We start from the raw sequence: 17,604 nt of genomic DNA, 5'->3' as shown, positions 1-17,604 counted from the left end.
ATTATATTTATATATAACATATATTATATTTATTATATGTTATGGGTATCATAAATTATATCTATATTTATATATATTTTGTCATGTTAATGTTATATTTATTGCATATNTTCCTTCCTTCCTTCTTTCCTTCCTTCCTTCTTTCCTTCCTTCCTTCTTTCCTTCCTTCCTTCCTCCCCCCCCCTCCTGTCTTAGAAGCAAAAATAAGTATCAGTTCCAACACAGAGAGGAAAGGGCTAGGCAACTGAATTGAAGTGACTTGTGTAGGGTCACATAGCTAGGAAACATCTGAACCCAGAACCTCCCATCTCTAGGCCTAGCTCTCTATCCACCCAGCCACCTAGCTGCTCTTCTTGAGTTGCATGTTAAAGGAGGAAATATGGGAGTAGATTCCAGACATGAGAGATGGCCCGTGCAAAGGCATGGTGACAGTTGAGTAAGCAAGAGAGAGAATGTCAGTTTGGCCATATTGTAGAGTGCCAGAGTGGAAGTAATGTGTAATGGGGCTCAAATATAGCTTTGGGGCAGGCTGTGCAGGCCAGATGATATTTTGCTTTGGAGGTAACAGAGAGCCACTATACCTGGCTGAGGAGGAAAGTCACATGCGCCGACAGGCACTTAGGTAATACTGCTTGGTCAACAGGTTTTAGAAAGGACTGAAGTTATGAGACACTGGAGGTTGGAGACCAATTAGGAGGCTGTTGCAATAAACAAGACTGGAGATGATAGGGACCTGAATGAACTTGAAGGTCTTATTGGCAAAGGTTTGACATCTGATTAGATACGTGGGGAGAGGATGAGTGAGGAGTCCAAATAGCACCAAGATCAGAAGAATAGAGAAACAATATTAAAAAGACAAAAGACTTCAAAGGATTAAGAACTCCAAACGATATAATGTTCAGACATGATTCTAGAGGGCTATCAATGAGTCATGCAACCCCATCTCCTGACAAAATGATGGATTCAAAACATAAAATGAGACATATGCGTGTGGACAAGACCAATGTGGAAATTTGTTTTGTTTGACTACGTACATTTGTTACAATGGTTTTTCTTTTTCTTTTTCTTTTTTCCCCAAGAGAGGCTAGAGATGGAAGAAAGGAAAAAAAAGAGTGGTTTGTTGATTGAAAAAAGTAAAATAAATGTAACATTAAAAAGTTTAAAGAGAGAAAGAATGCAGGTATCTATTGTTGGGTCATTTTCATCATATCCAGCTCTTCATGACATCATTTGGAGTTTTCTTGGCAAAGACACTGGCATGGTTTGCCATTTTCTTTTCAAGCTCATTTTACAGATAAGGGAACTGAGGCCAACAGGGTTAAATGATTTGCCCAAGGGCACACAGCTAGTGTCTGAGACCAAGTTTGACCTTGGGAAGATGACCCTTGCTAATTCTAAGCCCAGCGCTCTACTGCACAAAAACAAAACAAAACAAAAACCATGTAATTTGGGGAAATGGAACACTAACAACCAGAAGGACCAGGTTTTATGTATACAAGACCCTTGAGTTGCTCTTTGAAAGGAGCTGGGAATTTTAAGAGGGAAAAGGGAGAGTATTCTAGGATTATAGAAATGGGGGTGGGGATGGCCTGGCCCTAGGGAGAATAATAGTTGTACCACCTACCTCAGTGTTGTTATGAGCAATTTCTTTATATTTTTAAAATAAAACTATTTTTTCAGTTACTTACAGAAATAATTTTTTAGCAATTGTTTTCTGACCGTTTGCCATGCAAACTAGTTTTGAGAAATTTCCCTGTTTATTAAAGATCTACTCTGTGTCAGTCACAGTAGAAGTTGCTGGAAACTTTGGTGGAAACCTTCGAGCACTTTCTCTAAATGTGAGTTCTCACTGAGTTATATTTCTTTCAAAGGACAAAGCTAATTTTGTGTCTATTGATATCAGCAATATGTGTTGAGCCTGTGCTCTGGACACGGCAATGTGTCCAGTAGTGTATGACAAATTGATTATGTTGAGATTTAGATCTGAGACCCGAGTGGGCATCTGGACGCACTCTCTCATTTTCTACTATCCCTGAGAGGTGAATTTGCACGTCCATGGTCCTGCGAGGGTGGCAGTGGGATTTGAACCTCTATTTCCAAACCAACTTCTGTCTGGCATTCTTTCGACGACTTCCTTCTCCCTCACAGGAGACCTGATTCTTGGCAATACTCTCAACGGTCAAAGGTAGTCAAGATGGTGGTAATACATTGTAAAGATGGGAATGCGACTATAAAATGAAGGGGTAACAGAGGCTACTATGTGCCAGGTTAGATAAGGAAACATACTTTCTACTTTTCACCAACAAAATATCCATAGAGTGCTCTAGACTTGCCACAACTGGAAAGTTTACCTCCATCCTGTCTTGCCCTCGGTACTGTTCATCCTTCACTTTTGAAGAGGACCAATGACATCACCAGAGTAATGTCTTGACTTGTTTATGAATTGGATTTAAGTGAGGCAGAGCTACACAAAGGCGTTGGCCTTACTTTGTCTTCCAGAGTCATCAAAATCCAGTGGCAGGACAAAAGTCAGGATGACTGGTGATGGCCAGGGAGCCAGTCAATGACCTTGGCATCTTTGAAGTCTGATCAAGCTCTAAGCACTCTTTGGTGAGTGATTCAGCTGCTTTCCTAGCTGTTGAAATAAGTTTGGGAGGGAAGATTCAGAAAGGGAGTAGGAAAGACTCCATGCATGATTTGAACCCACGTAGCATCAATCGAAGGATGTTATGGTTAGAAAGTTGCGTCTTTGTTTTTGGGAAAATATTGCGGGGAGCTAGCTGGCTCAATGGATGGAGTGCCAGGTCTAGAGATGAGAGGATCTAGGCACAAATTCCTAGCTGTGTGACCCTGGGCAGATCACTTAACCCCTATTGCGTAGCCGCTACTCTTCAGCCTTTGACCAATCTAAGACAGAAGGAAAGAGGTTTTTGACGAAAAATCCCAAAACATTGTGCAATTTCTCAAATATAACCCAGCCCTTCTTCCTACTCTATCCTATCCCAGCTCTTTCCCCATCTGCAGTATCCAAGATACATGTGCTAAGCAAAATTATGGATTGTTTACTTCAAAGTATTTCATAATCTGCACAATGGGTGTTCTTCATCTCCTTGTTCTTCTCACCAACCCCAACCCCAGAGAGATGGGAATGTCTTACTCACCATCTATTTGCATTCCTTGTAAAAGGCAATCAAAGCCTGTTATGCACTACATATGAATGGAGTCTTCACCCAAAAACTGTTTACCAAAATGCAGAGAAAGCCACCCAATGGCCTTGATGAATGGCTCTAGTTCACTACTAATAACGAGCACTGATTCCTTTTAAGGATTTTAGTCACAGTAAATCCAGTGTCTAATAAATATTTGCTATATTAAAGGCTTAAGTGCCTACTGTTGACAGGCTATCACTGTTTAATGTCAGTCAGTCAAGTTTACATTTTTTTCGGAATGCAAACATTTATCTGAGCCGGAGAAAAATCAGGCAGGAAGGTTGTGAATTTGAGTGCCATGAGGCTGTGTAAGAGGGACGACACTGATCATCCTTGGATTTACACGGTTGTTCAAAGAGTGAACAAGGAGGAGCAGGCGAGACTCTAACATGGGAAAAGCCCAGGCTGAAGGATGCCAACTCCGAACTGGGAACCTAATGACTTGTCTATACATAGTTATTTGCCTGTCGTCTCCCCGGTTGGATTGTGAGCTCTTTGAGGATAAAGACTGGCTTCCAACTTTTTTTCATTGGATTCCCAGTATTTACCACTGTGCCTGGTGCCTGGTAGGTGCCTAATACTTGTTTGTTGGCTGACTCTTGCCATGGATTTTTGTTCATTTTCCAACAGCATTTTCCCTGATGGGTAAGATGGAGCTGAAATTCTCTTCCATCATTTGGCTAAAACGTTACAGAATCACAGGATTAAGCACAGGAGAGGACTTCAGCTATTACCTAGGCCAATGAACGGCTCCCCCTGGTTCTACAAAGAAGGGAAGTGAGGCAACATTTAATTTTGGACTCAGAGGATCTGGGTTTAAATCCCAGCACAATCATTTACAATTTGAGTAATTCTAGGTAAATCTCTTAACTCACTCTGGGCCTCAATTTCCTCCTCTTAATTATTTTCAAAAGTTTGGGTTTTTTTTTTTAAATCCCTACCTACTGTCTTGGAATCTGTAAAAAGTATTGGCTCCAAGGCAGAACAAAGGCTAGGCAATTGGAGTTAAGTGACTTGCCCAGGGTCCCACAGCTGGAGTGTCTGAGGCCATAGTTAAACCCAGGTCCTTCTGGCTCTATCCACTGAGTCACCTACCTGATTTCCTCCACTTATTAAGGGGATTCAGAGAAAATGACTTTTGTCTCTCACCTTTTTGCACACCCAGGCACTATACTTTTGCTTCATTTAAATCCCACCCCCATGCAAGCTAAGACATCATTCTCATAATGTTATTGGTCCTGTTGTCAGCAATGAAAGGTCCACATGGCATAATTTTTGAAAGCAATTGACCAGGAAAATAGATAATCTTCTGCTGAGGCAGAGAAAGGAGAAGAGATAAAGAAAACATGTGGATAGTTTATAGCTATTGATCATAAAATTTCTATATACATATATACACTATCTATAAAATATTTATATATTATAAAATAAAAGTATTCTATATATATCTTTACTTAATTTTTTTATTTAATAATTTTTATTTTTTAGAAAAGTTAACATGGTTACATAATTCATGCTCTTACTTCTCCCCCACCCCCCAAGCTCCTCCCCGCCCCCATGGCAGATGGTGTATTTCCACTGTGTCATTGATCAAGACATATATTTTTAATATAATATATACATACATTTACTTTATATAATATATATTTTTATTATATATTTACATGTAAACATATACTTTAATATATACATATATTTTTACTTTATATATTTTTATTTTAGATCTACATGTAAATACGTTAATAAACAATATATGTATATTTTTACTTTATATACTATATACTTTATTTTATATTTACATGTAAATATATGTTAATAAATATAAAATCTAAATATATATTTACTTTATATAATATCTAAATATTTTTATATATGCTGTAGGAGTTTAAAAAAGAAGAAAGGATTTGATGGCAGCCTTAGATGGGGGAAGTCGAGTTACAATTAAGAATGTAGGACCTTGCAAGAATGTGTTAAGGAGGGCAGTGAGGCAGTGCCCTCTTATATAAGGGGCTTAGGCATTATCTCAGCAGATAGACTGAAGGATGCTTGTTCCCTTGTTAGACATGTATGGCATAACTGAGAAGATTAATTTGAGTTCTGGCAAGTGAGGCAGGCTGATTAGCCCATGCAGGTGTATGAAAGGAACTGACACAATTAGGTAAAAGGTTATATAAACTATTCACTCCAGAAACAAAGAATGGCTTCTTGCATTCCCAGACCCCTACTTGTTTTTTTCCAAAATATGACAGTGAAGAATTTCCTTCCCAGTATGTGTTTGAGTTTTAAGAACTGATTCAGACAGTCTTAACAAGTAAACAAGGCAATCCCTAGAATGCCAGTGTCGTAGTGAAACGTGTGTAGACTTCCTGGTTTATTCAAGAAGCCCCGCTGTTAATATAATCAACTTTTATCAAGGGGATATTTTTGGTTAAAAAAAAAAAAACTCCTCCAGTAAAACACACCCACCCAAATAAAAAGGCCAGCCATCCAGCACGGTTTCAGTGTAAGATATAGAAAGTTTATTAGGATATTAGCACTATCTTTTTGTTTCTCAAGTAATCTCCGATGGCCGGATTTAATCAGGATCTGATCAAAAGAAATGAAATTGCCCAGGGTTCAAAACTAAAATGAAAACGAGCTCTCGAATGACACTTCAACTTATGAAAAGCACCAAATTCTAATATTTCAAGTGGCTTCTGTTACAGTTAATGAATCTGCAGTGATGAATGGATGTATGCAGTAAGAATGACAAAGAAGATGTCTACAGAACACCAACCCATGCAGATAATTACCCAGATGTTTTTATACAACAGAAACCATCTGGACACACTGAATGGACTGATTTTTTTTCCCATGGAAGATGCTTTTGGCTTCATGTAGACATAACCAGCAACAGAAGCCTCTGGCTCAAATTCTGTAGCATCATGCAATTACCAGAACCCAGAAGAGAGCAGCTGAATTAAAAAAAACAACAACAATAAAAAAGATTTCTAAAAAAAATCCATTGAGAATTGTTAATGTAGCATTGGTGGAACTCCAAGCAATAATTTAACATCACAGATATTACCAGATTATATTTCCTATGTATTTCTTATATATCGTGATTTGTAAGTCTATATAAATGCTTGGATGAGGCACTAATACTGACAGGAAGGTAAGCCCATGATAGGATATTTATTTCAAGTTTAAAGCACACTTGCAGCATCATTCATTCGGCAAATGTTGCCCTTTCCCTCCCCTCAAGAATTATGATCCAGTGGATGGAGCACTGACTCTGGAATCAGGAAGACCTGAGTTCAAATCTGGCTACAAACCTTTGTGACCCTGAACAAGTCACTAAAAAAAAAAAAATATCCATTTGCCCCAGTTTCCTCATCTGTAAGATAAAGATAGATAATAAAAGTACCTGTCTTCCAAGGTTGTTTTGAAGATCAAGTGAGATAATTATACAATGCTTAGCACAGTGCCTGGCACAAAGTAAACACCACAAAAATGTTAGCTATAACAATTATTACAAGATTCTTCCCCCAAGGTAGTAGCTCCACCTCAACATAATCTTAATTCGGTAAGACTTTTTTTTTTTTAAGATATATCATCTTTATTGCATTAATTTAAAAAAACTGTTGAAGCAGTAAGACTAAGTAAGCAATTGGCAAAATCTCATGTCTTTAACTTATTTTCTGACCCATTTAGACTCTTCTGGAGGTACTTGGGAACATGTGGGCAAGAGCCCACAAATAAACAGCACCAGCACGTCTTATTACATGACCTAAATTATTTAGGTAACTCCAGCCTCCAAATGGTTTTGAATGGATCATTTCAATTGGGCAGCATGAGCAGCCCAATTGGCCAAGTGGCTGCAACTGTTCCATTTTGTGTTTTGAGTTGATGTGTATGACCAAGGAAATTTTTGTCTCTCACAGGCAGTGCCCTAATCACTTGGTTTTTTCTTATCTATTAACAACCAATTACTCACTCAGTCCCTATTGGACACCAGACAAGCCCCAAAGAATTGATTTGTTGCGAGCTGGCCCAATTTGCTCTCAAGGGAGTAATTTACATGCTGAAAGAATCTGGCCAGATATTTTCTAAAAGACAAAGAGTCTCGCCATCGTTTTCCACAACTTAAAAGATTACTTGGGCTTTTTTAATCAGTATAGGTTTTCATTAAAGTCTCCCAACTTAGATAGGATTGAGGATAATTCAGTGGAACATCCACATGTGCTGGGGAGGCTGGGAAAGAGAAATGTGCACCTTTGTCCATTTGCTTCCTTCTGTCCTCGAGCTACACCGTGTTCATTGGTACGTATGTGGCTCCCAGCTGAATGGAAAGGAGAAAGTCAAATATTTGACCAGCTCTTGCCTGAGTATCATGAGGCCATTTCCTCAATCATGGGGGGGGGGGGGTGTGGGAAATTCCAATGGCAACCCACCTCAAAAAGGATAACTATGACTCCTAATGAGGAATAATTCAAATTTTAAAAGAAGGCAAAGTAACAAAAATAGAACAGTAGCTTTCCTAACTATCCACTTCCAGGACACCAAAATAAAACTCAGGGAAAAAAGATTCCATTTAACCTAAAGATCTTATATTGTATAATTTTCTTATTTAGAAAAAGGCAGCTAAAATAATTTTAACAGATCCAACTTTATTTTCAAAATATCCCAGGTTAAGTCTATAATGTGCTTAATTTTTAAAAAATGATGGGGGCAGCTGGGTAGCTCAGTGGAGTGAGAGTCAGGCCTAGAGACAGGAGGTCCTGGGTTCAAATCTGGCCTCAGCCACTTCCCAGCTGTGTGACCCTGGGCAGGTCACTTGACCCCCATGGCCCACCCTTACCAATCTTCCACCTATGAGGCAATACACCGAAGTACAAGGGTTTTAAAAAAATGATTAATATTAAAAAGAAAAAATGAGGTTCATTGAAGACATTAAGTTAAATTATCATTACTGGAAGATCAACAAACAACACGATAGAGTGGATGGAGAGGCAGCTTGGGGTGTGCTGAGTTCAACTTCTGCCTCTAGATAATACATCCAAGGAACTTAGCCCTTCCTTAACCAGGCAGAAGCAGCAGCAGATTCCCATTAGGCAAGGAAGTTTCTTAACCAGAGGTACCTTATGCTAATGAAATCATAGTTCTAGGATTTATATATATTTAAAGGTTTTTGTATTATGGAACCTGGTCTGATGAGATTTCATGGTCTAATCTGAATTCCACAAATTCCACTTTTCCAATTGACTGACTATCATAAGTCATCACCATATGGCATTTCCAAATTTCGTTCTTTGCTTATTTTCACTATTGTGATTTATGTATAAATCAACATTGTGATCCAGAGAAGGTCCATTTCATCCCTTGATGAAACTGCCTCACTATCAAACAAGTTATAAATATCCTAGACTTTGGCTTAGAGAAGCTCTGTCAAGTATCAGATATAAGAGGCCATGATCACCAACAGCGTATCTTCCAATGGAAAAATGGCCCAGCTGACCAGATCCATGATACATACAAAGTCTTTGAAGACTGATCTATTCCAGAATAGGCCACGTGGCTTTTGCCATAGTATTTAATTGCATTGTTTAAAATGAAACATGAGGGAAAAGCCAAATCACTTCATTTCAATTTTATAGTACAAAAATACAGATTAATCTGGATGACAAAGTCTTGTCCCATTGAGTTAAGTCTTTCCCATAAAGACCAATATTTTGCTTGAGGTGTCTTTCAGCTCAAACTAACCATATTTCTGGGAAAACTCTGACATGTGGCTCTTTGACAGCAATGGCTATTGTGTCAGGTAAACTTGGATGGATTTAGATCAATTAAAGAAAACACTAAGAAAAAAAGTCAACATTTCCTAATTAATAGGTATTTTAAAAGAAAACTATAACCCCATAGACCATCTCTTATAAAGATAATTCCAGAGCCACAAAATAATCAAGCATGGGGGCATCCCTAGTGGAAGACTGAGGTTCGGTTCTATCTCTAGTACATGCTGGCTGTTCCTCAGGGTTTTAGGCAACTCTCTCAAACCCTGTCCAATTCATTCAACCCCTCATTGTTCTCAGAAACTCTCTCAGCTTAAAAATTGGAGTGAAGGTAGTGAAACACTCAACTGCATTTGAGAAGGGAAGTCCTTGAGGGGTTTCATAGAAATGGAAACCACTGGTCCAGTCCCTGTAACGTAAGTTGATGCAACGATGCCTTTCAAAAGAAAATGGAGGTAGGGGCAGCTAGGTGGCACAGCAGAGAGAGCACAAAGTCTGGTGTCTGGAAGATCTGGCCTAAGGTAATTCCTAGTTATGTGACTCTCGAAAAGTCACAACCCCCACTTGCCTAGTCCCTTGTCCTTCCGTCTTAAGAGTTAATAAGACAGAAAGTAAGCGTTTAAAAAAAAAATATGGCAGTTACATCTTAGAAAGTCAGGTTGAAGGTAATTTAAAAGATGGCTGAGCTTTGCTATCAAAGCAGTCCTGAAAAGTATTTGTGAAAGTAACTACTTTAAATCCCCATTTGGCCACAGTACCCTCAGATGAATGAATCAATGTTCCTGAGCAGCAGATCTTTTTGTAAATGTGTTTTTCCTTGGGAATTGGGGTGCGTATTTGAGAAGTGTCTATCTAAATTTTACAAACAAGTTAACAAAATCTTTATAGAGAAAAATCTTAGCTCATAAAAACTGAAAAGTTTTATGTGAAATGGACTGTTCAACGTCTTGCGCCTCCCTCCTTCCTCCGAAGAGACATTCACTCCTGACTTAATAAAATATGCTGGTTCAATTTTTTGTTTACTATCATGACTGTGATTATTCTTCATCATCAGAACATTTATGGAGAAAAAAATGGAAAAAAAATGAAGAATGGCCCAGTTTATGAAAACAGATGGATCTTGTCTCCTCTAGCTTGGAAGGGCAGGCAGTGTGTCATGTTGGTAGACAAGTCACTGTCATTACTAGAAGCATTTCATACATCAAATTTGGCTGAATATTTGACATTTAAAGCACTAGTGGCCAGGGCAGTATAAAACTGCACAGCCAGCCTAAGAAGCATGTGGAAAATTTGGAAGAGTCACATGTGCTGCTGGAACCTGGTTAAATTGTATTTATTTAGGCTAATTTATTAGTTGTAACTTAAAAAAAACCCTGTCACCAAAAAACCCAAACCCACTGTGTCATGGAGGATGCACGAGATATGGGTGAGTGGTTTCGCATTCGTGTTTTCTTGTCATCTCTTGTCCCTCAAATCAGAGAAGGAATTCAGGCAGCCCAAGATGGTGGATTTACAATCCCATGACTCATGTACCAGAAATAGACAATTCTATGGCTAGTCAATGGTCTAAAACATTTAACCTAGGAATCATCCAGCATTCATCTACTAGCCAACAGAGTAGAAATGTCTTGAGGGCAGGAATTATTTCACTTTTGTCTTAGCATGTGGAGTTTCTAGGCGCATTGACTGAAAAAGAAGATGAAGGGGAAACTAAAGTTAGACAAGAAGAAAATAAGGCACACCAATGATCCTATAGACTCCCTCAAAGCCATGCTTTTTTCTATCCTCAGTACAGAGAATAGGGACTGAAGGAGCCAAAGTGGGGATGGAGATGAACGAGGTGGCCAAAATGGCTCTCTCCATCTACGCCCACTCTATAGAAGGTAGAAATGTTGAGAAAATTTGGGGGAGAATTTCTGTATCGATGTGGAAGATTCATCCAGATTCAAATGTTAATAGACTATTATTTCCCAAGAGTGTAAGAATACAGCCCCCCCCCCCAAAGTATTCCAAACATACACTTGGAGAAGAGCATTCTACTACAATTAAACTCAAGTTAACAGTGTACTAACAGCCTGTAAATCTTTCAAAGAAAAGCAATTCTTATTTGTTTCTAAAATTCCAAGATAACGAATACAATCTCTTCGACTCTGGAGGGAGAATTTTGTCTTAAGATAATGACAAAAAAGCCACATAGGATTTTATCTCAGTTATAAGTAACAGACAATACAAATGAAAATGACATTCGTTTTAGTTATGTTCATGTAATACCATAATTGTTGAAGTCCAGATAAACATTTTCATTTTTATTTTAAGGCATAAAGATGTTAAGAATATGCATTTTATTACAAACTGAAATTGTGTCTAGGCTTTGACAATGTATTTCCTTTTTTTTTTCTTTTTACAAACACGGTCTCTTATCTTCCTCTTTACAAACATGTTCTAATAAACCTTCTCCAAACAATAAAAAATAGTACCTACAAACTTCATAAGAACATTTACAAAAAAATTACACATTTGTATGTTTTTTGCAGACATTAAAGCGCTTTCTTTAAATTCTCAATATACAGACCCAAGATGGTAAATTTGTACTTACTATAGAGCAAAATTCAAGTACTTTTCTAAAAAAGAAATTCTATCTAGCTGAACTCTACTACGTGAGATTTACTGTAATGTCTTAATGACTGCGATACAGAACAGAGCTAGGCTATTATTTCTAATCTCTTAGCATCCCCCATGAACAACATTATACGGTATTAAGATTTTTGTCAGAAAAAGGTTACACGTCTCTAATAAGGCATATGCACTTGATAGCTGTTCAAACAGCAAATAGCTCCCCCAAAATAGCTGGATCCATGTAAACAAAGCTTTATGCTTCTATTTTTCTATTTTTCCTCCCTCTCCCTCTCCCTGTCCCTCTCCTTCGCCCTCTCTCTCTCTGTCTCTCTCTTTTTTTTTTTTTTGGAGGGAGATACACCAGCAGAGGTAAAGATAAAGTCTGAGCCATTTTGGACCACATATATTATCTGAATACATAAAAGTAGAGAATTTCATACCCCCTTATCAACTATTTCGATAACTGAAAAATGTTGCTTATCCATGAAATGAGGTGGATACCTTACTTTTATTGACATTGAAAAAGAAAAATATTATGAAAATAAACATCCATCACTTTCCAAGAAATAAATACACATTTAGTTATTTTAATGTACTGCAGCATGGGGAATATTGCCCTCGCATTGACCTTGACATTCAATCAGTAGTCTTACAAATCATTTTCCTCACTGAGGCTGGGGTCTTCTACCTTGTCAGCTGCCCGACCACTTTCAAAAGCGTTTTGTTTTCTTGTTTTAGCTGTTCATTTTCATCTTCTATGTCATCTAGGTCCTATGGGAAGAAGGAAAACATTTATAAATTAAAGAAACTTCAAGAAAGGCATGGTGATGCTTGATTAAAATAATGCTAAGGAGTTGGGAGTTCAAATATGGGCTTAGATACTTTCTAGCTGTGTGACCCTGTACAAGTCACTTAATTGTCTAGCCCTTCTGGCTCCTTTGCCTTGGAACCACTATTCTAAGAAAGAAGGTAATGGTTATTTTTTAAAAGGGGGCGATTATAATACTTGTACTACTTACCTCATGGGACTATTATGAGTTCCCTTCCTTCTTACATTAAGTGATTTGCCCACGGAGCTAAAAAGTGTCTGAGCCCAGATTTGAACCCAAATCCTCTTGATTCTAAGGCAGATTTCTCAATATGTTGTACCCTCTAGCTGCCTAGAGAAGCATTTACTTATTTTTTTAACCCATACCTTCTGCCTTAGTAACAACTCTAAGACAGAAAGGCAAAGTCTAGGTAATTGGAGTTAAGTGACTTCCCCAAGGTCACATGGCTAGGAAGTTTCTGAGGCCAGATTTGAACTTAAGACTTCCCATCTCCAGATCTGCTACTCTATCCATTGTACAACCCAGCTGCCCCAAGACATTTATTTTTAAGTGGCTACTATGTGACAGACGTTGTGCTTTATAAATATTGCCTCAATGGAGCCTCACTACAACCCTGGGAAGTAGGTTCTATAATTATCCCTGTTTTGCAATTAATGAAATTGCGATGAACAGAGATTAAAAGACTTGCCTGGGATCACTCAGCTAGTAAGTGTCTGAGGTTGGATTTGAACTTGGGTCTTCCTGATTCTAGGTCTATCTACTCCATTTATTATGCTATCTAGCTACTCATAATCTCACAGTTTCCTGTTAGCATTTTCTTCCACCTAGGAAATTACTGATCCAAATAAATATTTCTTTGATTAAAAAAAAAATCTGTCAGACTCCAAATTACCACTTATTCTGTTTAAAGGAGATGAATAAATAAAAAATGGTAACTGAACTGAATGTGTATCAGTTTATCTGTGTGACCTCAGATAAGTTACTTAATTCCCCAGGACCTCAGTTTCCTCATCTGTAAAACATTACAGGATTAGATGGCCTCTTGGGGAGGGCAGGGGGATCTCCTCTTGTTCTAAATCTAGACTTCTAGACTCCCATAAGTCCCTGAAAGGAAATGAGTGCTCAACTGAAATAACTAATGTATTCTTTCAAAAGCTGACCTAAGAACCTTCTGGGAGCAAAACAGAAAGCCTAAAACATGAGAGGTGATATTATTTATTTGAAAAAAAAAATGATGAATTTCCAATTAGAAGGGACCTTGAGATCACTGAGCACAGCAATAGTTAAATGACTTGTCTAAGAGCACACGCGTAGGAAAGTGCAGAATCAGAGACACTCCAAATTCAGAGTTCTTCCCATGACACTGCATTGCCATTTCATTCATCAGAGCCAAGCAGCAAATGAAGTTAGCTGTGAGTCAATGGCAATCATTAAAGGTTTGATACGTCCTCTGTAAAATGGCAGAATCCATAAGCAGAGCATTAACTCATTAATGCAGCAAACCCCTATCTATGTCTCCGTGTATTTTCCCACAATTAGAAGGAAACGCCACACACGTGTGATGTGTACAATACTTACCCTATTTAACAAATCGATTTCTTCTTTGAGTTTTCCGATGGTTTCTTCTTTATCCTGAATCAGTCTCAAGAGTCTGAGGTTTTCTTGCCTCTCTTTTAGAACCTCCTAGTAGACACAGTTACCAAAACCAAGGATTATTTGGGCAGAAGTGGATTTACATAGGAAAAGAATGTTTATGGTCTTCTTAAAAAACACATACTTGTCACATCTGTTCAAATCACTTGGAAATATTCAGCATTCCTATTTAGAGGTCCCCCAAGGTGGCTTACTCAAAATTGCCTTTTGTTAAGTTAGGTGAGTGAGAGAATTCACCCACAGGAGGAAAGGAGAATGAAGGGAATGCAGAAGCTAAAAGGAATCTGGCAGATTAAATCAAGGCTTAGCCAAGTCTCTAACAAATGCTAATCGATTTCTCAATGGTGTACTAACTCCCTTTATTCCGCAAGCCTACATATCTCCACTATTAATTGCCCAGAAAACATTTTACTTTCTCTCCAGTTGTTTTTGAAGTCTACTATACAATTTCCACTTTGGAGGGGGAAAAAAAGAAAGTCAGAGGGACTTGGAAAATAACAATGCCCGATGCACTAAGCTTGAGAATTTATTTTCACATTAAGTCACAATCCTCTAAAAAGAAAATAGCTTCCCCCTAATCCAAAATGAACTTTTTATTTGGCCAAATCTTCCACTATCAAAGGGAATAATTTGGTTTCCACCAATGATAACAGATTTTATATCCTGCCCATTAGTTGAATAGTTATTTTCTAGGAAGTGGGTTAAATATTAAGGCTGGGATCAATGTGAAGAATTGAATATTCATGGAAACTTGCCCCTTTGAGTGATGAAAGGAATAGTCTTTGCGAATCCTACAGTTACTAGGTACTATGTGTGTATATAAATATACAACTAATAACCCACTAGTCCTACCATGTAAGGAAGTTCTAGGACATTTTATAATCAGAACCTACTCTAAAACGAATGGATTTCATTTCTAAAGTTTCAGCAACAGGAGGGTGACAGAGGAAGAAAGTAGGAAAATAAAAACCTAGTCAACACGTAGGCCAAGATATCAAATGAACAAAACCACAGGAAAATCCAGCTACTCAACTAAGTGGCTAAACCACTTTCAATGTTAATGCTATTTTCTGTCCCCCAAGTTCTCTTCCAGGTTTAGTTCCTGTTTTTCTACATCTCTTTTCAAGGACAAAAACCCTTATGATGCTTATTTAGTTTTTAGGATGTCCTTAGTTTCTGATCAGAACATAGGGTCATGCTAAGCTAGACCATCTAAAATAATCACGAAGTCGTACCTTTTCAAGATCTTCAATTTTCTTTTCCAAGGTGATATTTGGAACTGAATTCCCAGAAGAATTTGCATCCCTGTTGTACCTAAACCCTCCCCGGTCTGTACGAGAGTATCGACTTGAGACATCATCTTCGGGGGTTATACTTGTGCTGTGGAACGAATAAACAATGCACTTTATGAAGATCACCAACAGGAAGGAAGAAAAGTATCCTAGCTCCAGGAAACAACTAGCACTTTTTTTAAAAAATCATTTTTGTCTCTACCACAATGGAATAGTGAGAAGAATGCTACTTGGCTGACAACTCTATGCATGACACCTCTGGGACCAGGCTTTCTCATCTATAAAATAAAGGGATTAGACTAGATTATCCCTATAGTCCTTCCAGTTTGAACATTTATCCCATGGTAATTTTCAACTTTTGTCTCCCCAGGATTTTCTATAGATATATAAAAATGATTTTTCCTGATGGTGGATCTTTCTCTTGTGAAGATACATGTTAGTCTTGTACTTTTTTCCTAAAACTATTCATTAAGATAAATGTTAATACCACGGATTTTTAACAAGTAAAATACAAAATGCTAGTTGAACACATCTTAAATTTCTCTGAGTTCCTTGAACATGTTGTTTTGAACATAGTAGATACTAAAATGTATTCCCCTTTTAAAAGCACTATTAATGGTTATTATTTGACTAAAATTTAACCATTCTTTCCATTTTTCCTTAGCCATTTTTTGAACCAACAATAAAAAATAAGATTTATAAAAATTCAGTTTCCTGGGGTAGTCACGTCCTTTTAAAAATATTCAAAATGTAGGCAAATTCAGAAATGCAATTGACCTACATATATATGAAATGAAATACTCTAAATCACTAACAAAAGAAATATCAAAGAAAACAAGTCTGAGCCATTATCTTATGCCCTGAAAGATGGCAAAAATTATAGAAAATGGGGGTGGGGGTGGAGATCAGTGCTGGAGAAGGTGTAGGAAGATAAGTATAGTAACACAATGCTGAATGAGCTAAGAATTGGTCTGTTTCTTCTGGAAAACAATTTGGAACCATGTGAGGAAAATGACTAAACTGTTCCTAAACTTTGACCCAGCTACAGAATTACTAGGCATTTACCAAGGATCTCAAAGATGAGAGAAAGATGCCCTGCATACCAGACTATTTATATCAGCCTTCTTTGTGTTGGCAAAACAAAACAAAAAGCTAGAAAGACAATACGTGCCCATCGAATGGGTAATGGCCAGATCTATTATCCTATGTGAATAGTAACAGGAGAGTACTACCATGCTTTAAGAAATGCTGAATAGGAAGTCAGAAAATCTTTAGAAGTTATGTGAACAGATGAAGAACAAAGCAATTAAAGAAAATATGTATAATAATCACAAAAAATTAAAGGGAAAAAACACTAAAATAAGACAATGGTGGCAGCTAGGCGACTCTGTAGATAGAGAAGCATGTCTAGTGATGGAAGGTCTTGAGTTCAAATCTAGCCTCAACATTTCCTAGCTGTGTGACCCTAGGCAAATCACTTAATCCCTATTGCTTAGATCTTACCAATCTTCTGCCTTGGAACTAATTTTTGTGTATTAGTATTCATGTGTTGATTTTAAGATGGAAGATAAGGACTTTTCTAAACAATTGGCTTCTTTGTTATGGGAGGGAGGGAGATTAGAAAATAAAAGTTAAGAGGTGCCCCCCCTCAACAATAAAGAGTTTTCAAAAGAAAACTGACCAACATCCATATGAAATGAAATACTCCAAATCACTAATAAAAGAAATATCAAATAAAACAAATCTGAGTCATTATTCTATACCCTGAAAAATGGCAAAGATTATAGAAGATGGAGAAAACAATCAGTTTTGGAAAGGCTGTAGCAAAACAGGTACAGTAATATAATGCTGAGGGAACTGGGAATCAATCCCTTGGAGATTGTACACAGAAGAACCAAATGTCCAAGTCTTTCCATGAAAGAACATCTGGAGTCATAATTACAATTTTTCCATTGTACTTCTGTCTCATATGTTACAAAAATTTGTAAGTTACAAAATTAACATTCAAAAATAATTCCACAACTAGTCTTGTATACAATGGTGAGCCACATTGTTATTTTTAAAGGCAAAGAATGTTGTCAGTTTATTGCTGGCGCTTAGCTTTCTTTGCTAAAATTCCTTGCACGGTGTAAATAATATAATTAGGGATAGTGCTCCTGTCCAGAAGCATTTTCCTTCATGCTATTTGGACAAGCCACAGAAAGGAATTCTAGCACCTCAGAACTTTAGCAGC

The 17,604-nt window shown here is 37.6% G+C and overlaps 1 protein-coding gene across 1 annotated transcript in view; it reads right to left on the bottom strand.

The window, feature by feature from the left end:
• Positions 1–12,087: 12,087 nt before the first annotated feature.
• Positions 12,088–17,604, bottom strand: part of PAWR (pro-apoptotic WT1 regulator) — a 138,442-nt gene continuing 132,925 nt past the window's right edge. Inside the window, exons 4-6 of the mRNA XM_044679617.1 lie at positions 15,315–15,459; positions 14,005–14,109; positions 12,088–12,367 (exon numbers count right to left, since the gene is read on the bottom strand). Coding sequence (XP_044535552.1) covers positions 12,281–12,367; positions 14,005–14,109; positions 15,315–15,459 — 337 coding nt within the window. The 3' untranslated portion in view covers positions 12,088–12,280. The remainder of the gene's footprint in view (positions 12,368–14,004; positions 14,110–15,314; positions 15,460–17,604) is intronic.

This window comes from Gracilinanus agilis, chromosome 5 (assembly GCF_016433145.1).
Source record: "Gracilinanus agilis isolate LMUSP501 chromosome 5, AgileGrace, whole genome shotgun sequence".
Taxonomy (NCBI): Eukaryota; Metazoa; Chordata; class Mammalia; order Didelphimorphia; family Didelphidae; genus Gracilinanus; species Gracilinanus agilis.
This window is presented reverse-complemented; position numbering and strand designations above follow the sequence as displayed.